Source organism: Peromyscus eremicus, chromosome X (genome assembly GCF_949786415.1).
Source record: "Peromyscus eremicus chromosome X, PerEre_H2_v1, whole genome shotgun sequence".
Classification (NCBI taxonomy): Eukaryota; Metazoa; Chordata; class Mammalia; order Rodentia; family Cricetidae; genus Peromyscus; species Peromyscus eremicus.
The window spans coordinates 28,048,152-28,071,044 of record NC_081439.1 but is presented as its reverse complement, the minus strand read 5'-3'; the positions used below and the strand labels follow the sequence as shown (position 1 = coordinate 28,071,044).

The 22,893-nt window shown below is 38.3% G+C and overlaps 1 protein-coding gene across 12 annotated transcripts in view; it reads left to right on the top strand.

Moving 5' to 3' along the window:
• The window catches only part of Scml2 (Scm polycomb group protein like 2), a 115,798-nt gene that overhangs the window by 4,089 nt on the left and 88,816 nt on the right, over positions 1–22,893 (top strand). For 11 of the 12 annotated variants that reach the window (XM_059251585.1, XM_059251579.1, XM_059251581.1 and 8 more), the window contains exon 2: positions 2,172–2,273. In XM_059251585.1, the coding sequence (XP_059107568.1) occupies positions 2,172–2,273 (102 nt within the window). Of the gene's footprint in view, positions 1–2,171; positions 2,274–14,768; positions 15,085–22,893 lie in introns of those variants that run through there. The other variant, XM_059251587.1, reaches the window with a different exon arrangement.

Below are 22,893 nucleotides of genomic sequence, written 5' to 3'. Positions count from 1 at the left end.
TAAATCTGGTGAGGTGGGTAAGGCTGTCCTCCCTACCCGGACAGTAGGGAAACATGGAGAGGTGAGACCCCAAAACTCCTAGGACCAGGTTAGTGGCTCTGGTGTCCAGAAGGAAAGAAATGGATCGCTTCCATGCTTCGTTCTGAATTCCCTGTGCGTGAGCCTGTAGCCAAACCTAGGTCTGCTGGAGATTTTTGTCTGTCCCCCTGCCTCTTGGTGCCTGGGGGCGGTCATTTGACTGGTTGTCATTCTAGGTGGCACTTTGAATAAGGCTCAACTGATGGCCTGACACAGTACGCACTAGCCAAAGTGGTCATTTAACCCCTGAACTTAAAACAGGGACCCAACAGCTTTCGGGAGCCAGCATGTGCCACCAAAAGCAATTCTGTTCTCGGGCTTTTTTCTCTCTACCCTGATATACCTTAAACGACACAGCTGAAACTTCCACCTGTGGGGTCAGGAGCCTTGCTCTACAGATGTTTATGTCTTAGTCCTATGTCGGGGAAGTCTGGAAGACAAGAGACAGATTTTACTGTGTCTACTGTTCGTGTCTAGTCTGAGCTCTTCGTTCCTTTGACATTCTCACTCTGAGTTGTTGTTCTTGTCTTCCTGGGTTGTTTGTTGTGTCTGTGTTTTGTGAGTTTGACAGAGAGTTGGCTCATTGTTTTTGGGCCTTTCTTATTTCCTAGTCATCTTTGGCCACACAAGTGATGTTGTTAAAAATCATGCCAGTGGTACCTGCTTACCTACATATATCTTGATTTCTTATTCGGAAAACTCCTTTACTTATTTTTTTTTCTTCCCGTTTTGCTGTCTTCTGTGTACCAGCCTATTAGTTTTGGGTAGGAGGGTGGTATTTGTCAGGGTTTTTGTATGCCTTGCTCTTACAACCTGTGACTGTGTGTTACCTATGTCTTATGATTGCATAAGTTTGCAAATGAATACACCGTGGAAACAGGAGTTTTCCTCTTGAACATAGAAACAGATCTCCCCTTTATTATCCTGAAAGAACTTGTCCTGTTTCCAAATGGCCAGTGCTTAAGAAGTAGAGAAGACGGTGCAAAGACTTAGGATTGTGCAGAACTCTGGGAAAATGGTCAGGGGATGGGGGGAACAGTTCAGGTGGTTGGATTTCGGATAAGGAATGCCTCTAGAGTTGGAGACCCTTCATAGCTCCATGTGTGACTTCAAAACTATGCACGGCCCTTCATTTTTCCTTGAGAGCAGGTCTCTTGAGGTTTCCCAGGTCAGGCCTTAAATTCCTGGGCTTAAGGCATCTTCCTTCATCAGCCTTCCATAATTCTGGGATACAGGGTCCTTTGACATCCCCAGATTTATGGTTTCTGCTCAGTTTATATGGAATGGATTAATGAGAGCTTCAGTTTTGTTTCTACTTCTCATGTTGTATCCAGTGTCATTTTGTTTTAGACCTGTGTCAAAGTCTACTACAAAGAAGCTGTTTTGAGAGTGTGGTCGTTTCCAGCAACTATCTTTCGACTTCTCTGGGTACTTAAAACATGCATGCAGATGGACGTACGTATGCATGAACATCCATCCATTTCATGGTGCTCCAGAGATGACCAACCCTCTTCCCCTTTCAACCCTGGGCTCTTATTCCTTTGCCTCTTGAACTTCTGGATTTCAGGCTCTTTATGAATATTTCTGTTGCATTTTATTAGATGTTTAGTCTTGAGAACATGTTTTTGCCCCTGACTTGTCTGGGGCTTCCTCTGAGGCACAGATGTGTGGAGAAGGAACTTAATTCCTGGTCTAAAGCCAGGAACATGCTTCACAAGGCCAGTAATGGCCTGGAGTGAGTCCCTCACGGGGGCGCTCTCTTCGGATCCTGAGAACCCAGGTCCTCCCACCCGGACAGGCTGTGCTTATCATTGCTATGGCTTCTGTCTGCTCAATTTGAGTCTCACTGGAGCTGCTCTGTGTTATGTTTGTGCATTGTTGCTTGATTGACTTTCTGCCGTCTCCGTCCCATGTATGAGATTTTTTTTTGTTGTTGACCCTGTCCCCTTTTTCCGTTTGTGAAACCTGTATATAGGATGCAGCATTTCCTAATCACCTGGTGCTTGCATTGGTAGTCAGCTTGTGTAAACATTCCTGATCCCAAACTTTCCTATCTTCTCTAACTTCTCATCCCCTGGTCATCTCTTTCTCAGCAACCTGTCACTGGAAAACCACCTGCTGGTCTAGGACAACTGATTCCTGAACATGGTCACCAGAGTTCCGGAGGAGGAGAAGCAGGAGGAGGAGGAGGAGGAGTAAGTATGGCCGTGATATAGACAAAAAAAATGAGAAGCCAGGCCAGAGGGAGTGCCTGAAGGAAGAAGCAGAGGGCTTGGGAGTAAAATATTATTGTATAGGAGGATTCTAAGGAGCTCTTTTCTTTCCTCATGGGCTGCTTTTGCCTTTGTGGACCAGTTCTTGTGGTGTATTGCTGAAGCGTTAGATTCTTTACTTCCATTCGAGAAATCTGCCTGCCTTCGCTTCCCTGAAAACATTTCAGTAACTTTAAAAACATAGGAATGACGTATAGCTGAGACTACAATGATAAAATATTTTAAAGCAAGGTCATATGAGTTTAACAGACATGGGTTTTGTGCTGTCTGTGTAGACACAAGATTGCCCAGACCAACAGTATGAACATGATTTGATTGTAATCTGGTACCCTCATAAATCTGGTCAGTGTAATAGTTAACAAACAGGGGTACACACTAAAAATTCAAAATTCTATATAACAGGTAGGAAAGGGACTGAGGGTAAGGACGCAGCTTAAGGTCTTAAATTTTTCTTGCTTCATGAGTCCTCAGAGGACAAGTACATTTAATCTTATAAGTACATATGTACACACTGACACATGTATGTATAAGATATATATGTGTGTGATATATTTATATGTGTATATACACACACACATATATATATATCTCGGATTGAAAACACCTAAAATGGCTCTTACCCCTATAGTATATAGCTGTTTTTAGACAAGAAACTAAGTTATTTCTTCATCTATCAGAGCCCCAGGGAAAGCTCCAGACAGGCCTCGCCCTTAAAATCCTCCAACCTAGTTCAGGGTTTTTGGGACTTTTTTGTGAGGAAAATCAGAATCCTTTTCCATCCTTCCACTTTGGACATTGAAATGTATTCTTGGCTGTGGCCTAGGCCAGATTTATGACTGTTGTGTCACTAGGTAGGTTTGGAAGTATAGATGTGCTCTCCTCCAACTCTGAAACAGCTGTCTGGAGTACAGGTCTGCCTGGCCAGCCCCAGATCATATCCATTCCTCCTTTTAGTGAGATGGTGTCTATGAAGAAATGAGAGAATGCTGTGTCAGATATTTGCATTCATATGCATTTAGATCATGTGAACCTGTACAGAATCATCCTTAGTTGGTCTCTTGTCTGTAAATTACTCACGTTGAGAAACAGCCTTAACAAAGATCCTAACCGAGCACGCGTCTCTTAGATTGTAAAAACCCTTTTGTGAGGTGGATTTGTGGTAACTTGTAGAGGTTTGTTGTTTCTGTCTCTTGTTGCTTTCAGAAGAGGTACTTGACCGTAGAAATCACATGTGACTGTGTCGGAGAGCTGCATCTAAGAGTGACTGACTATCCCTTGGGTAGCATATGGCTAAATGAAACTCTAAAGCGAGGTTCAATTTTTCCCAGACAAGAACATGAAAAAGATTCTGTTGGTCTGTATTCTTGTCAACTCTTTGTGCTGTCTGACTATTTGCCAATTGGAGAGCTTATTGTAAGGTTTTTTTTTTAATATCTGATTCTTTGACAGTGTCACAGGTGTGTATCTCCTCCATTTAAGTCATTTTCACTGCTTAGTACACTTCCTGATCCCCCATCGTCCCAGTCACACCCATTGTGTGTCCTTCACTCGTTGATTCCTTCAGTTGTTCATCGGCTTGTTCGTCCTGTCTGTCCAGAGCTCAGGACTTTCCATTTTCCCTCCTGATGGCTACCTCCCAAGGACTGGATGGCATTGGCCAGCAGGGATTGAATTTCTCTCCTGATGTTGTGTTTTCAGTGTCTTTTCTCTTTTTCCTCTGTAACCTTGGATCCTCCACATTCTCTTTCCTTCCCTTCCTCTTCTGCATTCCCTTCCCATCCTTTCTTTTTTCATATTGCCTTGTCCAACTCCTGTGTCTTTGCCCTGTGTCTCCTCCCCTCCTGCCTCTTCTTGTAACTCCTCCCTTCCCCTTGTTTGTCCCTCAAGTCCTCTGCCCTTTCTTCCTTTTTCCCTTGGGTTATAACACCCATTTCCCCATTTCCTACTACCTCCCTCTATTATAAACCCTGGTCCTTTTGTCCCTTCACCAGTTTTACTCCCCCCACACCCCATCCCCGCTTGTCATTGTATTTCTCTGTTCCCATTTACAGAACTCTAAACCATTTTCCCATTTCAAGGCAGGAGAACCTTCATACACCACTTTTTCCCCTTTCTAAACCTTCTTTGTCTTTCCGGCCTGCAGTAGATTTCGGTTATTTTTGTTGTTGTAAATGATATAGATGTTATTATTTTCACCAAAGTGATTATTATGATTATTGTTTTTTTATTTGACATAGAGATAGGGCCTGTCCACATGCTTCTCCTATGTGGATTTCATTGTGTAGACCAGGGCGGTCTTAAGTTCAGAGAGTCTCCTATCTCTGCTTCAGGAGGCCTGGGATTAAACTCCCCTGCTGGCATCCTGGTCAGATTTCCATTTTAAGAATCGCTCCCATTTCTCTTTTCACAGTCCTTTCTGCATTGCCCACCATTTTACTCCCTGCCACCTCTTTCCCCATTCCCAACCCCTTTTCTTCCTTTTGTTCCTCTTCTCTGTCTGACCCCTTTGCCTTCCCCTTTTACCCTTCCTCCATGCTTTTCCACATTCCCACTTTTGTGCCTTCCTAAGCCGCCTCCTCCCTGTTCAGAGATTTCTCCCCTATCCATACCTTTATCACTTTCTCAACCTTTTCCTCTCCCTGTCCTCTCACCCCCACATTTGCAATGTACCTGTTTTTTTTCCCTATCTCTTTGCAAATACTTTCTTTTGTTTGACAACCACTGCCCATCACAGCCTTTTCCTCACTTTAAAGCTTTCTCCCCTGGCCCCTGGGAAGTAGGGTGATCCTTGTAGAAAAGCCCCAGGAGAAGAGATAAGGAAATTCCTTCATGTTCAGTCTCCCTTAAAGGACTCTTCTGTGCTCTTCACCCAAGGCTCAGTTATGAATCCTGTGTGAGTTCTTGTAGTGTCCCTGCTACCGGAGGGTCAGGTCAGTATTGGGGCTGAGATGCAAGTCCTCCTCCATTTCCCTCTCCATAGTAAGCTGGAGGGGCCAGTGGCTGTGGGACTGTGGGTGAGAGAGATTTGTCTGGAATGTGGGGGGCCAGGCGGACAGGAGCAATCTGGTTACACCAAATCCAGGAGTTCAAGTCCAGCCTCAGCAGCCTATTAGGACCTCTTCTCAAGGAAACAAACAGGAAAAATAGCCTTTAAACATCCCATGGTGTGATGAAGGGTTCTCAGAGATGTAGGGGAGGCTCCTCATACTATATTCCATAAGTCACATTTAGTACTTGTTTCAAGATATTGTGTTAGAAAAGACATACTGTAAAATCATTTCAAGTTTATAAGTGATGTAGTTTCTCAGTTCTTAAAATTCAAAATCAGCATGCCAATGTTGTAAAGACTGTGTGTGTTTTTCCTGGAAGTTTCCATAGTCTCATTGTCTTTATAGTATGATTTAGAGGAAAGAAAATTTTATATTTATTTCTTGTGTGTGTGTGTGTGGCTGCGGGAGGCAGTATGCTACTGTGCTCCTGTGAATATCAGAGGTCCTCAGGCCTGTGCTTTTGCGCCTCTACTGGCTGAGTCATTTTGTCAACCCTGGTTCCTAGAAAATATTTTATCTCAATTTTTGCAGATTGTTTTCTAAAATTTGTTTCTCACTTAGAAAATTTCCAAAGTCACCACCGTTTAAGAAAATAAAATAGGATAATTCCTTTATTTTAATGTTTGTTATTTAAAAAAATGCATCCTAAAATAATCCTGAATATTCAGTTCAGAAATAGTAAAACATATCTGAGACAGTTGGTCACTTTGTTTACCATGGATTTAAACTACTTAAGGCTGTTCACACCAAAAAAACATTTGCAGTCATTTCCTTAGAGAGACCTCCAGAAAGCTGGCTCATCTTGCACTGTGAAAACATTTTATGAAACTGTAGTCCTTGTCCATTATTTGTGGAAACTGTGCTAGCAAAGGGTAGATGACAAGAACCTGATTGTTCCTGACACTAAACCTTTAATATGTTGTACATTGGAAGTTTGCAGTCTTTGGCTTGGTATATTTTTCTTTCACTTTATACTGCATAATAAAAATGGTTTTCACACTGTGGGTTTATACAAAGCATCCCACAAAGCCACAAATTTCCATCTTCTTTTCTCAGTCATATGGGTTGAAAGTCCCCCCACTGTAGGGGAAAAGCTAGAATAATGGTCTATTCAAGGCTGGTAAGACCCCACTCTCTAGACCATGTAGGTGGCTGAGTGACTCTAGCTGCTCAGAACCAAGGTTCAGAAAGACAACTTACTGGGGATTTGCTATGGAGATTTATTTATTTATTTTTTGAAATTTCTAGAAACAAGGGGACAAAAAACTTTGAGGGAAATGTTTTCTCTATGAATTTCATTTTAGCTTATCTAATGTTACTATATTCTACATTAAAAGTACTATGTTTCGCATCAAAGCCTATTCTTATTTATTTAACTTAACACTCTACTTGTTCAACAACTGAGTCCCTATTTGTATCTATAAGCAATACATTGATTTAATTGTGAACTTACCATTGAAATATCTTATTAAGCATGCTTATGACTCAGTGATAATTAAAACACTCGTTTTGAATGACTGAGCCCATGGATTTGATTTCTGATATACCCACCTCACCCCAATCACTTATTTGTCTGGGCTATGTATTTAGTACAGGTATTGGATCATGGTAGCTTCAGCAACTACTACTACTACTTTAATAAAGAGTGAATATGCATCATGCTCCATACAGATGCATTATGGTGTTGGAGCTGGTTTTAGCTCAGTTGCTTTAAACAGCCTGGGAGATGCTAATATTTGGTGGGATTGTTTACTATGCAGTTTAGAGTTCAGTATATTTTGCATCAGTCACAATTCCAGAAAGGAGCAGAACCTACTTTAACTGCCTGTGCTTTGTCTTGCTAGTCCCATGAGAGACTCTAAATGTTCAAAAAACATACCCATTGGATATAAAGGTACTGGTACAATACGTGTATAGAATTTTTTAGATTTTTGCTGTATTTCTTAATCCAGGTGTTCAAATGCCACTATGACTAAAATATTGCCCATTCTTTCCATCCTCTTGCTCATTGCATCAACATTGTTGTGAGATGTCCATTTAAAAGAAGTTATTTGTAAATTTCAAGGAGGGATGCTTTGAATGCATATGTAACTTAATCTGGAATTTCTGAGTAATTTTAAATGGTAAACCTTTCTGTTTGAACTTCTGTTGTGGTTTTTGCTGCTGAAGTGATGTTGATTACATATTTACACTTTTCAACTCCTTACTTAAATGTTGTAAGGACCCAAGAAAGTGAGAACATCAAATCAGAAAAGACACCAGTGTGTTCAAAGAACAAAAAGTGAGTTTAAACTAATCCAGTCGAAAAAAAATGCCATCCTTCATAGGACAAAAAGTGCTATTTGCTATCTTTTAGGTTCTGAGTTACAAGTTTATATAGTTGACAGCTTCTCTTTACTATATTACTTCTCTTCCTCCCCGTTTCCTTTCATTTGAGCCTTATAGTCTCTAATTATACCTTTTCTTCTCCCAGTTTAGTTTGACTTTCTGTCCTTCCAACTAATTTCTTTTGATGATTTCCTTTATAATTTGCTTAGTTTTCTCAGCACAAGAGCGAACAAAAATGTCTCATCTATGAAGTGTATAGAAAGTAAAAAAAATAAAATAAAATCTGAATATGCTTGTCCACTCAACTATCTGATTGGATTACAAATCTGTTTCAGACAGTGAATTCTTAAAGAAAAGAAAGGTTAATAGTAGAGACTTATATAGTACCCTATAAGTACAAAATGAATCCTGCCCCTGACTATGAATAAGTAAAACTCCAAAGATACCTAAGATAGTTAATGTTTAGTTTAGCTGGAGGTCAGACCATAGCCTCAGAGAATTTATTGTCAAAAAGATTACATTAATTAGAAGACAAATTACAATAAGTTCAGCCCAGACCACATCTTGTGGGATAGAGATATAGTCAAGTTATCTGTAACACTTTCTAAGAATGAGCATGGTGCTTTACCAATAGGGAAGAATTTGAAGGACAGATGTTGAGTGAAAATAAGACAAACACAAGGGGTGGAGAGAGGGCTCAACAGCTTAGAGCACTTGCTGCTTTTGCAGTTGACGTGGCTTTGGTTCCCAGTACCATATCATGTAGCTCACAGCATTCTCTAACTCCAGTTCCTGAGATTTGATGCCCTCTTCTGGTCTCTTTGGGTACAACACACATGTGGTACACATACAGACAAGCAGTAACACACTCCCCAATGTACATTTTTTAAAAAGAAACAAAAGAATATATATGTGTATATATATATATATATATATATATTCATGAATAAGATATCAAGAAGAAGCAAAACTGATCCACAGTGATATAAGTGAGAATAATGTTATTTGAGTTGGAAGGGTGTTCTTTACTGGGAGGAATCATGAAGAGATTTTTCTGGGTCCTAGGAGAAAGGGAAAGGATGATGGCTCAAGTGGAGAATAAACAGTGCATAAAGTGTAAAATAAAAATTAGTGTTTTGTTTTACTTTGTGTTTTTATGTTCAAAGGGCCACTTTTCAGCTGGCAAACTGCTTTTCCATTCCATCCAATATTCTATGATATGGGTCCATTTCAAATTGATACAAAAAGGGTGAGATAAGAGGTCCTACTTCATTTTAACAGATCTTAAAATGTCTTTCTCTTTTCTCTGGGTATAAACTCCTGGATTATTTGAGTTTTCTCACTCATCTTGCTGTCTCTATTTCTAACAAAGCTGCACGCAGTGAGCATTTAATAAACTGTTTGAATAAAGGACTGAGTGAATGTATTGAGGGCTAAATGTAGTATAATGTAGTATTCATGGAATTCATGCCAGTTTTCACAGCCTATAAAGCACTTGATTTGGCTAGTTAGCTCAGATGTCAGATATTTTGCTATTACAGAGTAATTTATTTTTAAAATGTGAGGATTGGTTAAACAAAATCCATGTGGTTTTCTGATCAGTTTGACTAATGTTTTCTCATCTGTGACTTAAATGTCGTTTATTTCTTTACCACAGTTCTGAATTTTTAAAGTAGAGGCATAGAATTGGTTGTAAAGAAATAATTAATTGATAGAACCTGGATTTCAGACAATAACTCAGGGCTCCTGGTACAGTCATGTCTTCCTTTCACCTGTTAGGCTAGCTTCTCTGGCTTCCTAGCAGACTTCACTTTATGTTACTTTTCTAGATAAATTACTACTTTGAAGTTATGAAAAGAGGCTTGTTAAAACCAACAGTATGCTAAAGCCAACATAGTTTTTTACGTGTGCTTTCAATTTAATAATGATGTTAAAGATTCTTCAAACAAGAATCTAAAGGTATTTGTAAACTCAGTTAACTCTTTCAATAATTTATTAGTTATTTTTCCCTATTGTGGTTTTTATCACTAAGGTGGAAATAGACAAATGGTGTTTACTAATTACACCTTGGATCTCTAATTTCTGCCTAACATAGGCTTTTGTGTTGTAATAAGAAGTACATGATGTAGGAAACATAGTTTATATTAATTCATCCTAGATTGTTAACTTTGTGTTTGTAAATAGTATTCAGTATAAGCTATAGCATGTGTATTGATAAAATTCTGGGTTAAACTTAACCTAGGAAATACTCTTTTCATTCTGCTTGATTAATATGAAACCCTAAAGAAAAATTCAAAAGGAACTAACCAAACACACTTGAGATACAGGATTTTGCATTGGATTTGGATTAGGACAAGGGTGTGGTAGGGTGATGTGTCAGTAAAGTTACTATAGGCTTTGGTCTGGGTAAAGAGAACTATCAGAGAAAATCGATAGGAGGAAATCTGATGGTTACTTGAGAAATCATGAAAATGTGGATTATTCCAGCCTTAGTTCTTACCCTCCCAGTCCAAAGAGTCTTCTCTGTAAATTAATTAATGAGATTTGTTCTTTGATTGTTTTACACATGTATGCAATACATACTGACTAATCTCACCCCAGGAACTCCCTGGTACCTCTGTCTATCCTCTTTTTCTACAAATCTTTTTTTCTCATCTTCATGTCTATTCATTTTGTTTTGTGACCTAAGTTTAACCAGACACATCAAATGTGACTGTAGATTCGGGACTTAACTCCTGTAGCCTGGTGGGCATAGTAGTAGGTACATAATTCAAGACAATGACTCCCCTTTCCTAGAATGTATCAATAGTCACTAGTTTAGCAATAAGGGCTAGAGGCCTGTGAGCCCCTTCCATGACTGATTGCTGACAGGTCCAGTCTTTCTGTGTAAGATCTAGTGCAGGGAACTGCAGTTGCTGTGGGTTTGATTTCAATGGTTGTATCATGGCTAGAGGATGATATACTTTACCCTAATTTCTGGCTTTTGCATATTTCCTGCCCCCTTTTCTGCATTGTTCCCCAAGCCTTTGATGGAGGTTGTATAAATATCTTGTTTTAGGGCTGAGCCCTCAGCTATGACTTATACTCAGCATCTTGAGCAATCATGAGTCTCTGAATTCATGGGGCTAGAGGGACTCTGTATAGCAGCAGTTGTGACTCAAGAGTCTAGAGGTGGCAGGCTCAAAGAGTCTTATTTTTAATTTTCTAGGCAATATTTATTCAACACCATAATGAAAGTATTCATTCTCCCAGTTAATAAGTTATCAGAGTCTTAACTACATATAAAATACTACCATATAACATAAAAGAGTGATGCTCTGACCTTTGATATCATTTAAAAGCAATCTCTATTTTGACAAAGGAGAAAAATAGGGTATAAGTACCCCAAATAATTATTATTGAAAGATTACATGTATAGGATATGATGAAAGCATATGACTGATGACAGAGTTGGAAGGTTAGTTAGGAAATGTTCTAAAATATGTTCAGAAGCTAATTCTGATACTTACTTGCTTTGTGAAATTCATTTTCCTCATCTGTAAGGTGGGGATGAGAATATCTAACCTCATTTAAATAACATTTAAAATATTAGAAGTTTAATTTTATTTTTTAATTTAATATTTTTTACATCTGTGGTTTGTAGTGTGTGCATGCTGGCATGCTTATAGCACTCATGCACAGGTCAGAGAACACCTTGCAAGAGTCAGTTCACTCCTTTCAACATACGGGTCCTGCAAACAGAACTCAGGCTGTCAGGTTTGGCAGCAGATGCCTTTATTGACTGAGAGGTCCACACTGACCCTAGAGGTTTGAGCACAGGAGCTCATTAAATGCAGTTGTCATTACCAATAGCATATTTAACATAATAATCATTTCTATAAATCCTTTAGCAAGATGAATTATAGTTAGTGAGCAGATGTTCTAATGTAGATGATGCAAATTACCTTTTCAGAGTAAGGAATTCAATAATTATACTTTAAAGAAATAGGGAGTGTAGTGAGGTATCAGTGAGGCTAGAAAATTAGCAATAAATATAAATTAATAAAGATATGTGCATTAAAAGAAGTGATAGCAAGCCAAATCTTTCACATACAGGCTGCAGTGCTGAATTTTCAAATATTCAGGATTAGAAAGACAGTGACCGTTGATTAGAGATTTAAGCTCATCCAGTATTATCATTTATAAAGGGTTTGCTTAGAATAAAACTGTTCAATTTGTTTTCTGTTAAAATCTTTCTGGCTTAGAAAACTCATTGAATCTTCCTCTTAGATAATGCAAACATTCTTTATACAATAATTGATGTGACCAGATATTTCTTTAATATTTACCTATCACTGACCTAGTAATTTTTTTCACCTTGAATTTTGTATTAACATTGACTTTTCTTTCAGTTTGAAAGGATTTGAGAACAATCAGAGCAGTTTAATTTTTGTTTATGTTTGTTTGTTTTTGAAATGGAGGTGTTACTATATAGCCCAAATTGGCTTTGAATTAGTTATCTGCCTCAGTCTGTCCGTGGTGCTGGGATTACAACTATGCTAGTCTTTCCTTTTTTTCTTTTAAGAAAAACTATAAAATTACTGTAATTCCAAAAGAACTCAAAACTACTACTGCTACTACTACTACTACTACTACTACTCACACACACACACACACACACACACACACACACACACACACACACACTTCTCATTCAGATGCAAACAGTGAAAGAATCAAATTTTCTGTAACATACAACATTGACTTTTATGTTTCTTTTCAATATTCCAGTTCTCTTTTTTGTATATGTACTGTGTATAATAATTCTTAGATTAAGTGTCTTAATATTTGAATACTTTCCCATGACTACTGTTTTATACTACAAAGGGTAAAAACATTGGAACTTGAAAGGTCTCCTATCTTAAATCCAATAAATAAATGTCCTCTGAAGGAGAAAATTTCCATATTATTTAAGATCTGATTTTATTTTTTAATAAAGTTTCTGTAAATATGAAAATGGAAAATTCTGTTATTTGTTGATTTTTAATGCAAGAAATCATATTTTTTATTAAGATTATAACTAGGAAAGGGGTATATATAGATTTATAGAAGAATTCTAATAGATAAAAGTAGCAAAAGGTCTAATAAGCGGCTAGCTGCCTTGCTGTAAAGAATAAAAAATATTTTATTTATTTATTTTTTTTTGGTTTTTTTCGAGACAGGGTTTCTCTGTATAGCTTTGCGCCTTTCCTGGAACTCCCTCTGTAGTCCAGGCTGGCCTCGAATTCACAGCGATCTGCCTGCCTCTGCCTCCTGAGTGCTGGGATTAAAGGCATGCACCACCACCGCCCAGCTAAAAATATTTTAATATGTTTATCTGTAATTATCAAATGATTTTCAAATTGTGAAGCAAATCATCAGTAAGTTTGTATTTATATCTTTCTTGAACTGGGCACATTATAGAAATCTAGACTATCTGATCCTGCATGTCTAGTAAGGTTTGGAGTAGCACTCTATGGCCCAAGTCATCAGCTAATTAACACCGAGATAATTTTGTATGATCATCTTTAGGAAGAGAGGTTACCAGTTACTAGGAAGAGATAAAAGAATTTAATACCACACCATTTTGGAGATCTTCAGGTGGCAGGCCTCTTCAGTTCCAAGCGTGGGTATACAAGAGAGTACATTCTATTTTACTGTCTTAGGAACTACTAGCTTCTTAGGGAGATCAAAATTATTTCCCTGTTTCCCCTAGAAATAGCAGTGTCTGATACATACTGTGCTAACATCTTTGAGGAACTTTCATTTGTTTCGTATTGTAAGAGTTGTATATGAAAATAATTTTATACTTTAGAAGATGGATATACTTTGTTGTTGTGGATATACACTTTTAGTTGTAGGCTCTAACTTCAGAATTGTAATTTTGAAAGTCCATTATACATTAAGGTAATAACAGATGCGAAACCTACTCACTTTTGGAAAGAGTTGTAGAGAGAGGAGAAGACCTATCAATAGTGTACTTTTGGCTAACATGGCACATTGTGTATTTTTCAAACAAAACTTTGAAATCAGCTTATAATAAACTCAGAACTAGAGGTGCATGTTTTTTTCTGGATTTCTGTTTGATATATTTTGTGCAGATTGATGGGTTGTTTATGGCATTTTCCCCCTCCTCTCTTCAGAGTGATTTTTACTTATGCTATAGGTTCCTCCAAGGTGAGGAAGTATATGGAGGGGCAATTCCAAATTGCACTGTGTATAACCCTTCTGGGTACTCTTAAATGTGAGCAAATGCTTTCAGTCACTGTGCTAGTCTAGTATCTTTTAGTTTAGCATAAGTTAAGAACAACAACAAAATCCCGAAAGTGGGACTGTGAGGATATTGGTGCCAAAAAAACCATGGTGAAGAGGGATAAAGCTCCAAGTGTTGGAACCATGGAAGGAGGGAGTGAGTGTCTTTGCTCAAATTCCTGTATAGGAGCTGAGTTGAGTTTTCCTTGCTCCTTGGACTTGGTTTCTTGGGGAAGTCTTTACTTTTTTGGGTCAGTGGCCAAAGTAGGAGTTAGCCAGGAGTCTGACAGGCTAATGGGAGTGAGTGTCCAGGATGGAACTTGATGCTAGACTCCAGGGATCTTGGGTGCAAGGGCTGCTGCTAGGATTTTTGGTTCTGGCTGATAAGGAAAAACTGCCAGACTGCTTTTTCAGGGTCGTCATGTCTCTAATGACCACTGCTTGAACTCGTGCAAGCAGGTTGCTGGGTCCAGAGCTCAAGCTCCACGGCGGCAGCAGTCTTAGGGCGTGTTTGCAGCGACCACAGGGCACATAGCCTGCTGTGGGAGGGCGGGGTGGCTATGTCGGTTGTGGGGCATGCGCGGCTCTGCGCGCGGCTTCTCAAAAATGGCGGCGGCAGTGTGAACTCTGGTGTCTGCTCCGGGAACTAGCATGACAGAAGTTTTGTTGCTAGGGCGGAGGAGACCCGAGGTGCGTGGTGCCCCCGGCCCCCCATGGGGTGTGGAGACTAAGTCCTGGTGTTGGAGTCCTGATGACTGTCTGCAGGGCGGGAGGTCGGGAGCCTTAGGGGCACGTCCTGCGCTAGGAACGCCCCCTTACTGCCGCGCCAGCGTCCCGCCTCAGTTTGTCCAGACACCCCTGTCTCACACTCCTGGACGCTTTACCCCAGATGCCACGGCTGCTGTGTTTCACTTAGTGTTTACCGTGGGCCACCTCGGCTGCTTAGCGCACAGTGCTGCCCTTCACACTGGCTCGGAGTCCTTTCACCGGCCCGTCTTGCCGGAGGCATTCTGGCCCCTGGCCCAGCTCCCGCAGAGGGCCCCTCTCCTGCAGTGCCGACAGCGCCCTCTGCAATTCTCCCCAGGGTAGGTGGGACCAGGCTGAAGCCTGGGGGCTTTGCGGGTGGGTAGTATGGCTGAGGGGCACGGATGACTTCGCAAGGTTTGGGCTCAGACCAGAATTTGCGAGGTAACTTGGATTTTGGGAGGGGACGTCAGCATAGAAAGATGCGCCTGTGGCCTGGAGCCCGCGCGGGTCCGGTGCCAGGTGTGTGCCTTGGGGCTCCTCGAGGGGGGTGGGGTGGGGTGGAGGGTTGTTAGCCAGCAAGAGTGGATGCCTCCTGGATGAAGCTGGATGGGAAGGCATAGACAGACTCCTCCTGCAAGGATTTAGGCGAGGGGATGTAGTCAGTCAAGGTTTGAGTCTACTGATCACTGTGCCTTTCATTTTAAAACAGCCCTGTTAAGGTTCCTCTCCTTTATTTATTGATTTTTTTTTTCTTACTCGAATAGTACTTGTACTCCAAGAGTCCGAAGAGATATTAGGAGAATTTGGAATTTGATCCAACTTTGTGTGTGTGTGTGTGTGTGTGTGTGTGTGTGTGTGTGTGTCTTGAGCAGGGAAAATATCTTTTGGTATATGATATTCAAAAGTATTGGCGATGCCTTTTTCCTCAGAGAGCTTCAGCTGTTGCAATTTCATTGTTTCCAGGGACATTATTATTTTCAGTTTGAGGGAAGAATATTGGAAGATGTACTTGAATACAAGGAGGTTCCCCCCCCCCCCGCCCCATATAGCAGTTCATTGGCATATACTTAATTCTAATAATTGCTTTGAAATGTTTATTTTACTTTATTTTACAATACAATTCGGTTCTACATATCAGCCACGGATTCCCTTGTTCTACCCCCTCCCGCCCCCTCCCCTTCTCCCCAGCCCACCCCCTATTCCCACCTCCTCCAGGGCAAAGCCTCCACTAATGACAATTTTATCTTTTTTGCTATTCTTTTTTCTTCATTAAATAACCTATTTGTAATGATGGATGTCCTCTTAAGCTGGTTGTAGTTTTCTGTATTTAATGGGAAGAATGTGGAAATAAGCTTTTGAAAGTGTGTCTAATTAAGATTTTGAGAGGACAGTGAGTTTGTTACCTTACATTGATCTATAGCTTTGTCATCTTTAAAATAGTCTGAAATTTATAAAAGGATTTAGTCAAGTCATTTAAAACTGCTTTGAAAATTTTGAGTACTGTGTCTGTCCTCTAACCGTGTAAGTTCCTTATGCGCCTGTTTACCTCAGAGAACTGCTTTGCTTTATAATTGTAGTTAGGGGAAAAAAGAATACTGTAACTGGTATTGCACTATCTATATGAGACTGTTTTTAAATTGATGATGTCATAAATGTACCCAGTTGCTCTTAAGCATCTATTCTTACTTGTCATGAGGCATTTGATCAGCCTTTTTGATTTATGGCTCAGTTAACAGTTCTTCATTAAGCACCTGTGCGCTTTTATTTTATGGAATTCACTCAGTTCGAGATATATTTATTCAAAGCCCATTATGTGTTTTATTTTTCTGGATATTTAAGGCAACCAACCCACCAGTAGTACTTTATTCCTGTATATTTCAGTGTTGCTAAGAAAATCGTAATTTATGTAGAATAAATATTTCTTTGCTTAATGGACGAACTCAAGTATTTTTGCCACTGTTCTTTACATTCTGGTTGTAACCAAAAATTATTTCTGATTAGGTCTGTGGGAGACGGATATTTTGCTAGTATTAGTTGAAAGCAGTATGCACATTGGAAGTTGGGTATTTTTAAATGCTAAGCAAGTGCACATTTATGACCAAGTAGCTTAGGTTATAACTAGATTTAAAAAGTACTTTTCTTATTTCAAAATATATCTTAAATCTCTCTAAAGCCAAAATAATAAGGATTATGATGGTCAGTTACAGGCTAGATGTGACTCTCATTTTTTTTTTTAGTTTGTTCCTTTTTAGCTGCCTGCCTGTTCCTCCCAGATGCTTCCTATCACCCCTTTTCCTGCCCATGTTCTCTTCTGTTGGTGTCTGTTTCCGCATTAGTGAAATGGTCTGGGTAATCCTGGGCTGTCTCACTAAGAAATAATTGATGATGGTAAAGTGCCTTAAAAAGGCTGAGTAAATACTAGGTCTTTTGAATGAAAATGACTTATCCTCTTGTTCCATTACAAGTTAGTTCCAAATACAAATTTTTAGTTTGAATTCTTATAGTGGGGATATTTTACTTGAAATTTTTATTGCCCCTACCTTTGGGTTAAGTAGAATACTGGGGTGGTTGCGAGATGATCCTCTGTTCTTTGAGCTACTAGTCACCTTTTAGAAACAAAGTCATTATTAATGTCATAGAGTTAGTACATGGGATCTCCACATTAGAAATGATTGTAGAAATAGAAAACCTGGAAATTTGACAATAGTCAATGTTGGTCATTTTAAAAGTTTACCTTTCATGGATAGTTTTGATACTCTTTTTAATAATCTTTTATCCTGATGGATATAGAAGAATGCCAGTTTCATTTATCTTAAATCCAAAGTGGTATAATTTACTTATTTAATTTTATAAATATAGGAATTAAATTAGTGTTAAATATGTTTTCCACACTTAGTAGCTTGGGTTTTGGTTACTTGAACCATAGAAATGCCTTTACAACTAATGTCTCATTTGCAAAAAGTCTAACAGAAATGATAGTTATTTAAGCGGGATAACTTGAATAAATTTGGAAAACTAAGATTTGAAATGGGCATACATTGTTTGGTTTTCATGAGCAAGGCATTTTTGTTTATTTTGCCTTTGTTATGTGGTATAAGTAAACCTTGGTAGCCATAGAAATAATAGTGATGGTGTTTATATTGTGATTTCTATTAAACATAATGTCCCTAAATCTTTCTCCTGCTTTTGTTTTGGGGCATGTGGTGAGATGTTTTTAACAAGAAATGAGGAGTAACTTATTATGTGAAAAGTTAAGTAATTTTCAGTTCAAACAGAAGCTTGATATGATATGATGGTGTTTTCTAGACTAGATGAATTCTTTAAAGAGTTAAAAAGTGGAGTAAACTTGTTGAATTTTTGTGTGAGCAAAGAGCTGGGAAATATTTGAAAGTAGAGAACACTTAACTCCCCTACTTGTGACTTGTGTTTATGGCTGTGGTTCTGCCCCTTCCTAAGTTTATAGGACCAAATTGTTCTAAGAGCGGAAAGAGAGTGCTCACCTTTTGTAGTAATTTGCCATTGTAAACTCCAAAGGGACAAACATAGTGCAGTTCTATGATATACTTGAGGATACGTTCGTTTGATTGAAAAAGCTTGTGTGTCTTGCTTCTTGTCTTCAGAATACACATCACAGTTTTCACAACTTTTGTTTCTCAAAAGAATTAGTACAGAATTCCAGACATAAACAACTCTCTTTGAAATGTACCTTGTAGCCTTTAGTAGTTATTTAAGAATGAATACTGTCAAAGTCCTTGGTTTTAATATTTGGTCACGTTTCCTACCTTTCAACAGTTTTAGCTAGCTTTTATTTTGATTTATATATACTTAAATTCAAACACTAATCCAAATGTATTTAAGTTCTCTTACTTTTGAACACAGAAATATTCTTGCTGTGGAGCTGTTGACTTTTTTATCTTTGAAAAAAATTTAAAGGGTATTATTTGGAATGTTTTTCATTATACTTTAAAGATACTTGGAAGTAATGTTCATATTCAACTTTTAATTAACTTGGTAGAATTTCATAAATATTCTGAGATAAAAGTCTTTGTAGTCATTGAGATAAAATAGCAAATAGTGATAAATACATGTATTACTTTGCTTTAGATTATTTTATAACCAGATTTTTTTCATGTTTAGATTTCAAAAGTTATAGAAATATTTAAATGAGTAGTTTGCAGATACCTGCTACATGTTAGAAGTATTGTCAGGGATGTTTAGTTTTCTAGTCACTTTAGATTGTAGTTTATTGCATGCTTTTCTACACTCGGTTGTTTAGTAGGCACTGTTGTCATCATTCCCATTATTTCGTGTTGGACTGGTGTTAGAAACCATAAATCTAGGCTGTACTGATAATAGAAGCAGGCTGTAACTTGATCTACTTCTTTTGTCAAAGTATAACACCATGAGCTCCCTGTAGTAAATTGACATGCCATGCCGTTAACTCTAGCCCTTCACAAATGTCGGTGGGCAGCAGGTCTTTGGGCAATTAGCTTGTGGCTGTGCTTTCCTTAGGAATTTACAACTATAAACTGGAATTTTGGCAACCCTTGACTTGTATTTCATTTATCTATTTTCTGATATAAAATGCTACCTAACTATGTACAGAACTTCCACATAAATAATTTTAAAATGGCAAGTGATTTTTTAACTTGCAAGTTATAATTTTTTACTTTTTTTTTTACTTTTTTTTTTTGAGACAGGGTTTCTCTGTGTAGCTTTGCACCTTTCCTGGAACTCGCTTTGGAGACCAGGCTGGCCTCGAACTCACAGAGATCTGCCTGCCTCTGCCTCCCGAGTGCTGGGATTAAAGGCGTGCCCCACCACCGCCCGGCGCAAGTTATAATTTTTAAGTAACTTAAAAATATGATTCTTGGATTTTTTTCTTTTTTTCTCCCCTCTCTCTCCTCTCTTTTTCTTTTTTTCTTGAACCAGGGTGTCATGTAGCTCAGGCTGACCTTGAACTCCTCATCCTCCTGTTTCCACCTTCCAAGTGATGTTGAATTTGTTTTGACACACAAAAGACTAATTTCTAATATGTTGGGGGTAGATCTTGCTAAAAGATTGCTAAAATCTTTCCTATAGAAAACGTTATTTCCTTTGGAAGATTCAATTTGATGCAAAAGCTTACTACCATAATACTCTTAAGTATTGGTGAGTGACAAATGGAATTTTTGTTCCATTTTATCCTTAGCAATATTTTACGTTTGAGACACAGTAAGTCTCCCTATTTGCCATCTTCTTGACTTAGCTTCTCATGTGCTAGTATTATAGGAGTGTGTCACCATGCCTGGCTATTTTTAAATGTAGTTGTGCAATTTAGGTTTTTTCTACTTACTTTCATTTATGTGTAAAAGTGGGATTTTTGATTATTTTAATAACCTGGGTGAATTAAATCCGTAATTGTGAAGTCTTAGCATGATGAATCATGACAGAGTCACCAAGTAACATACATATAATATACCTTTTCTGTCTCTTTTCTTTTTAGGATAGCCATTAGTACTGCAAAATCTTAGTTATGAGAGTGCTTTTGTTTGTCAGAGAGAAGCATGTTGCTACAATATATTTGAATTAAATGAAGACTTATTTCAAGTCCATGAAAAACTTAAGTGTATGTTTCATGCTTTTAAATCATATTTTTCATTCTTGCATACTATGTGGACAAAAGATTTTTGTTTTAGCTGAAAATATTGGGTTTATAAATTTATAATATACATGGATAGAATTCCATTGGAAGATTATTGACATGTGGAACTTTGAAAGTGTATATAAACTACATACTTTCAAATTTATGTTGCTTATGTGTTTTTGTGTATGTTATTTTTTAATTGGGAGGATAAACAACAGATAGATAACAGCATGTATTTCTTGAAAGTGGGGTTATAGGTAATTTTTCACCCTCTCACATTTACTTATCTGTATAATTTTGAGGAGAGTATGTTCAATTTTTTTTTAAGGAAAAAAAATCCAGTTTTTAGGAATATACAAGGCTGGCTTAATGTGGGTCCAAAAGTTTTTCCAGTGTTAACTTACCTTAAAGGGAAAAATGTTTGTGAATATTTATCTCACAGTTATTCAGCACAAGGTGACATTGGTTTGAGTTTTGCTAGACTACTTCTCTGATAATTTCTAGAGAATGGCTTCTCTTTTGGCAATGAAAGTATTTGATCATTGTAAACCTGTATATTTAACCTACCCCATTTATTTTGTTTCTGTCTTTATGTTCTCATTTGTTCAAGACTCTAGATTGGGTGCTACACCTACATGGTTATGTCTCATTTTCATGGCTACATGGTATAGTCTAAGAAATGTTAGCTATAATTTAATATCAGAAAACCTCTGAGCCATCTCTATAGCCTTGAATCTTCTTTTATTGTCTTCTGGACTCATGCACCTTGTAGTTCTAGCTGGTATCAAATAGTCTCCCCAATTGATTACTCTAGTCTGACTTTTAGAGGTAAGGTCAAAGAGAGATGAGTAATGTTTTGATTTGTGTATGTATGGGTACCTCCTGAAGCCTTGAGCGCTGAGAGAATATAGAGTGACTTGAGGACCAAGAAGAAACCTGATCAACAATGGATTTCATAAAGCTAATGGTAGAGACAGAAGATTCTTTTGTGTCTTCAGTCTGAAATTCCACTTTGTTCTTTATCTGCTCATTGAAACTGTCAGCTGTGTGAATGACTCACAACCCCCCCCCCACACACTGTATGTGTGCACACACAAATATAACCTCATGATTTTACTGTCGTCATAACAAAGATGAAGCTTAGAAGTGGATCTATTGACCCTTTCTCCTCTTAGTATCCTCTTTATAGCCAGCATTCTTTTAGATCTGCAGTTGGGTTCCACACATTCAAGCCTCAGTATAATCTTTTTTGTGTGTATAGTTTTTTGCCTCTTTCTCCTTGGAAAAAAATTGTGTAAGATTGTCCACAAAGCCACTTTATTTCCTGTCACAACACCTCTTTTCCTTGGCATATAAGGAATCCTTTTCCTGCTTATTCTATATTACTCTGGGGTTGGAGCTTGCTTCATTTCTTACACAAAGCCTAGTGGGTTTTAGGAACATTTATCATGTTTGTAGGAGTGTTCAAAGCACACAAAAAATGAAATTATCTTTGTTAATATGATAAATTCAAGAACCTTTTTTATTCCAAGTTAATTGTACTTTCTGATAATAGAATATCATTTCAACCCTTCTTAATGCCTATATTTTTGTTTTGTTTAATAATGCTATTTTCCTTCTGTGGAATTCTCAGCTGTGCCAGGCTTTTTCTTTTGGACCACCAACCAGCTCCCATATCATGACACACAGACTTACTAGTTTTTAATATTCGGCCTAGCTTAGGCATGTTTCTTTCTGGCTAGCTCTTTTAACTTAAATTAACCTGTTTCTCTTTATCTACTTTTTGCCTCAGGGCTTATTACCATTCTTAATTCTGTATATCTTAATTTCACTGCTTCTCTATGTCTGGGTGGCTGGCGTCTGCCTGACTTCTTGCCCTGGACGTTATGTTCCTTGTTCTCTCTTCCTTCTCTCCTGTTCTTCCTCTCTCTTGAGCCTAGATTTTTCTTCCTACTTATTCTTTCTGCCTGTCCAGCCCCACCTATCCTTTCTCTGCCTAGCTATTGTGCATTCAGCTCTTTATTTGACCAATCAGGTGCCTTAGGCAGGCAAGGTGAAACAGATGCAATGTATCTTTACATAATTAAACATACATCCTTACATCATTAAACAAATGCAGCATAAACAAAAGTAACACACCTTTACAAAGTTAAAGTAATATTCCAGAGCATAAACAAATGTAATACATCTTTGCCTAGTTAAAATAATAATCCACAACACTCAGTTTTAAAAAAGATAGTGTGTATGCATGAGCCTGCCTGCCTGCCTGCCTGCCGGTCTATCTATCTATTAACATGATTTGTGTTTATGCTCTTGTCTGTCTTATGCTCTTGGCATTCAGAAGATGGCTTCAGATCCCCTGGAACTGTAGTTAACAGCATCTGTGAACTCCTGAACATGTTTTCTGGGAACTGAACTCCAGTCCACTGACAGAGCTCTTAACCACTGAGCCATCTCTCTAACCCCAATTTCCCAGCTTCTATGTAGTAAACTGTGTATCTTTCCTGCCATTCTTTCCTTC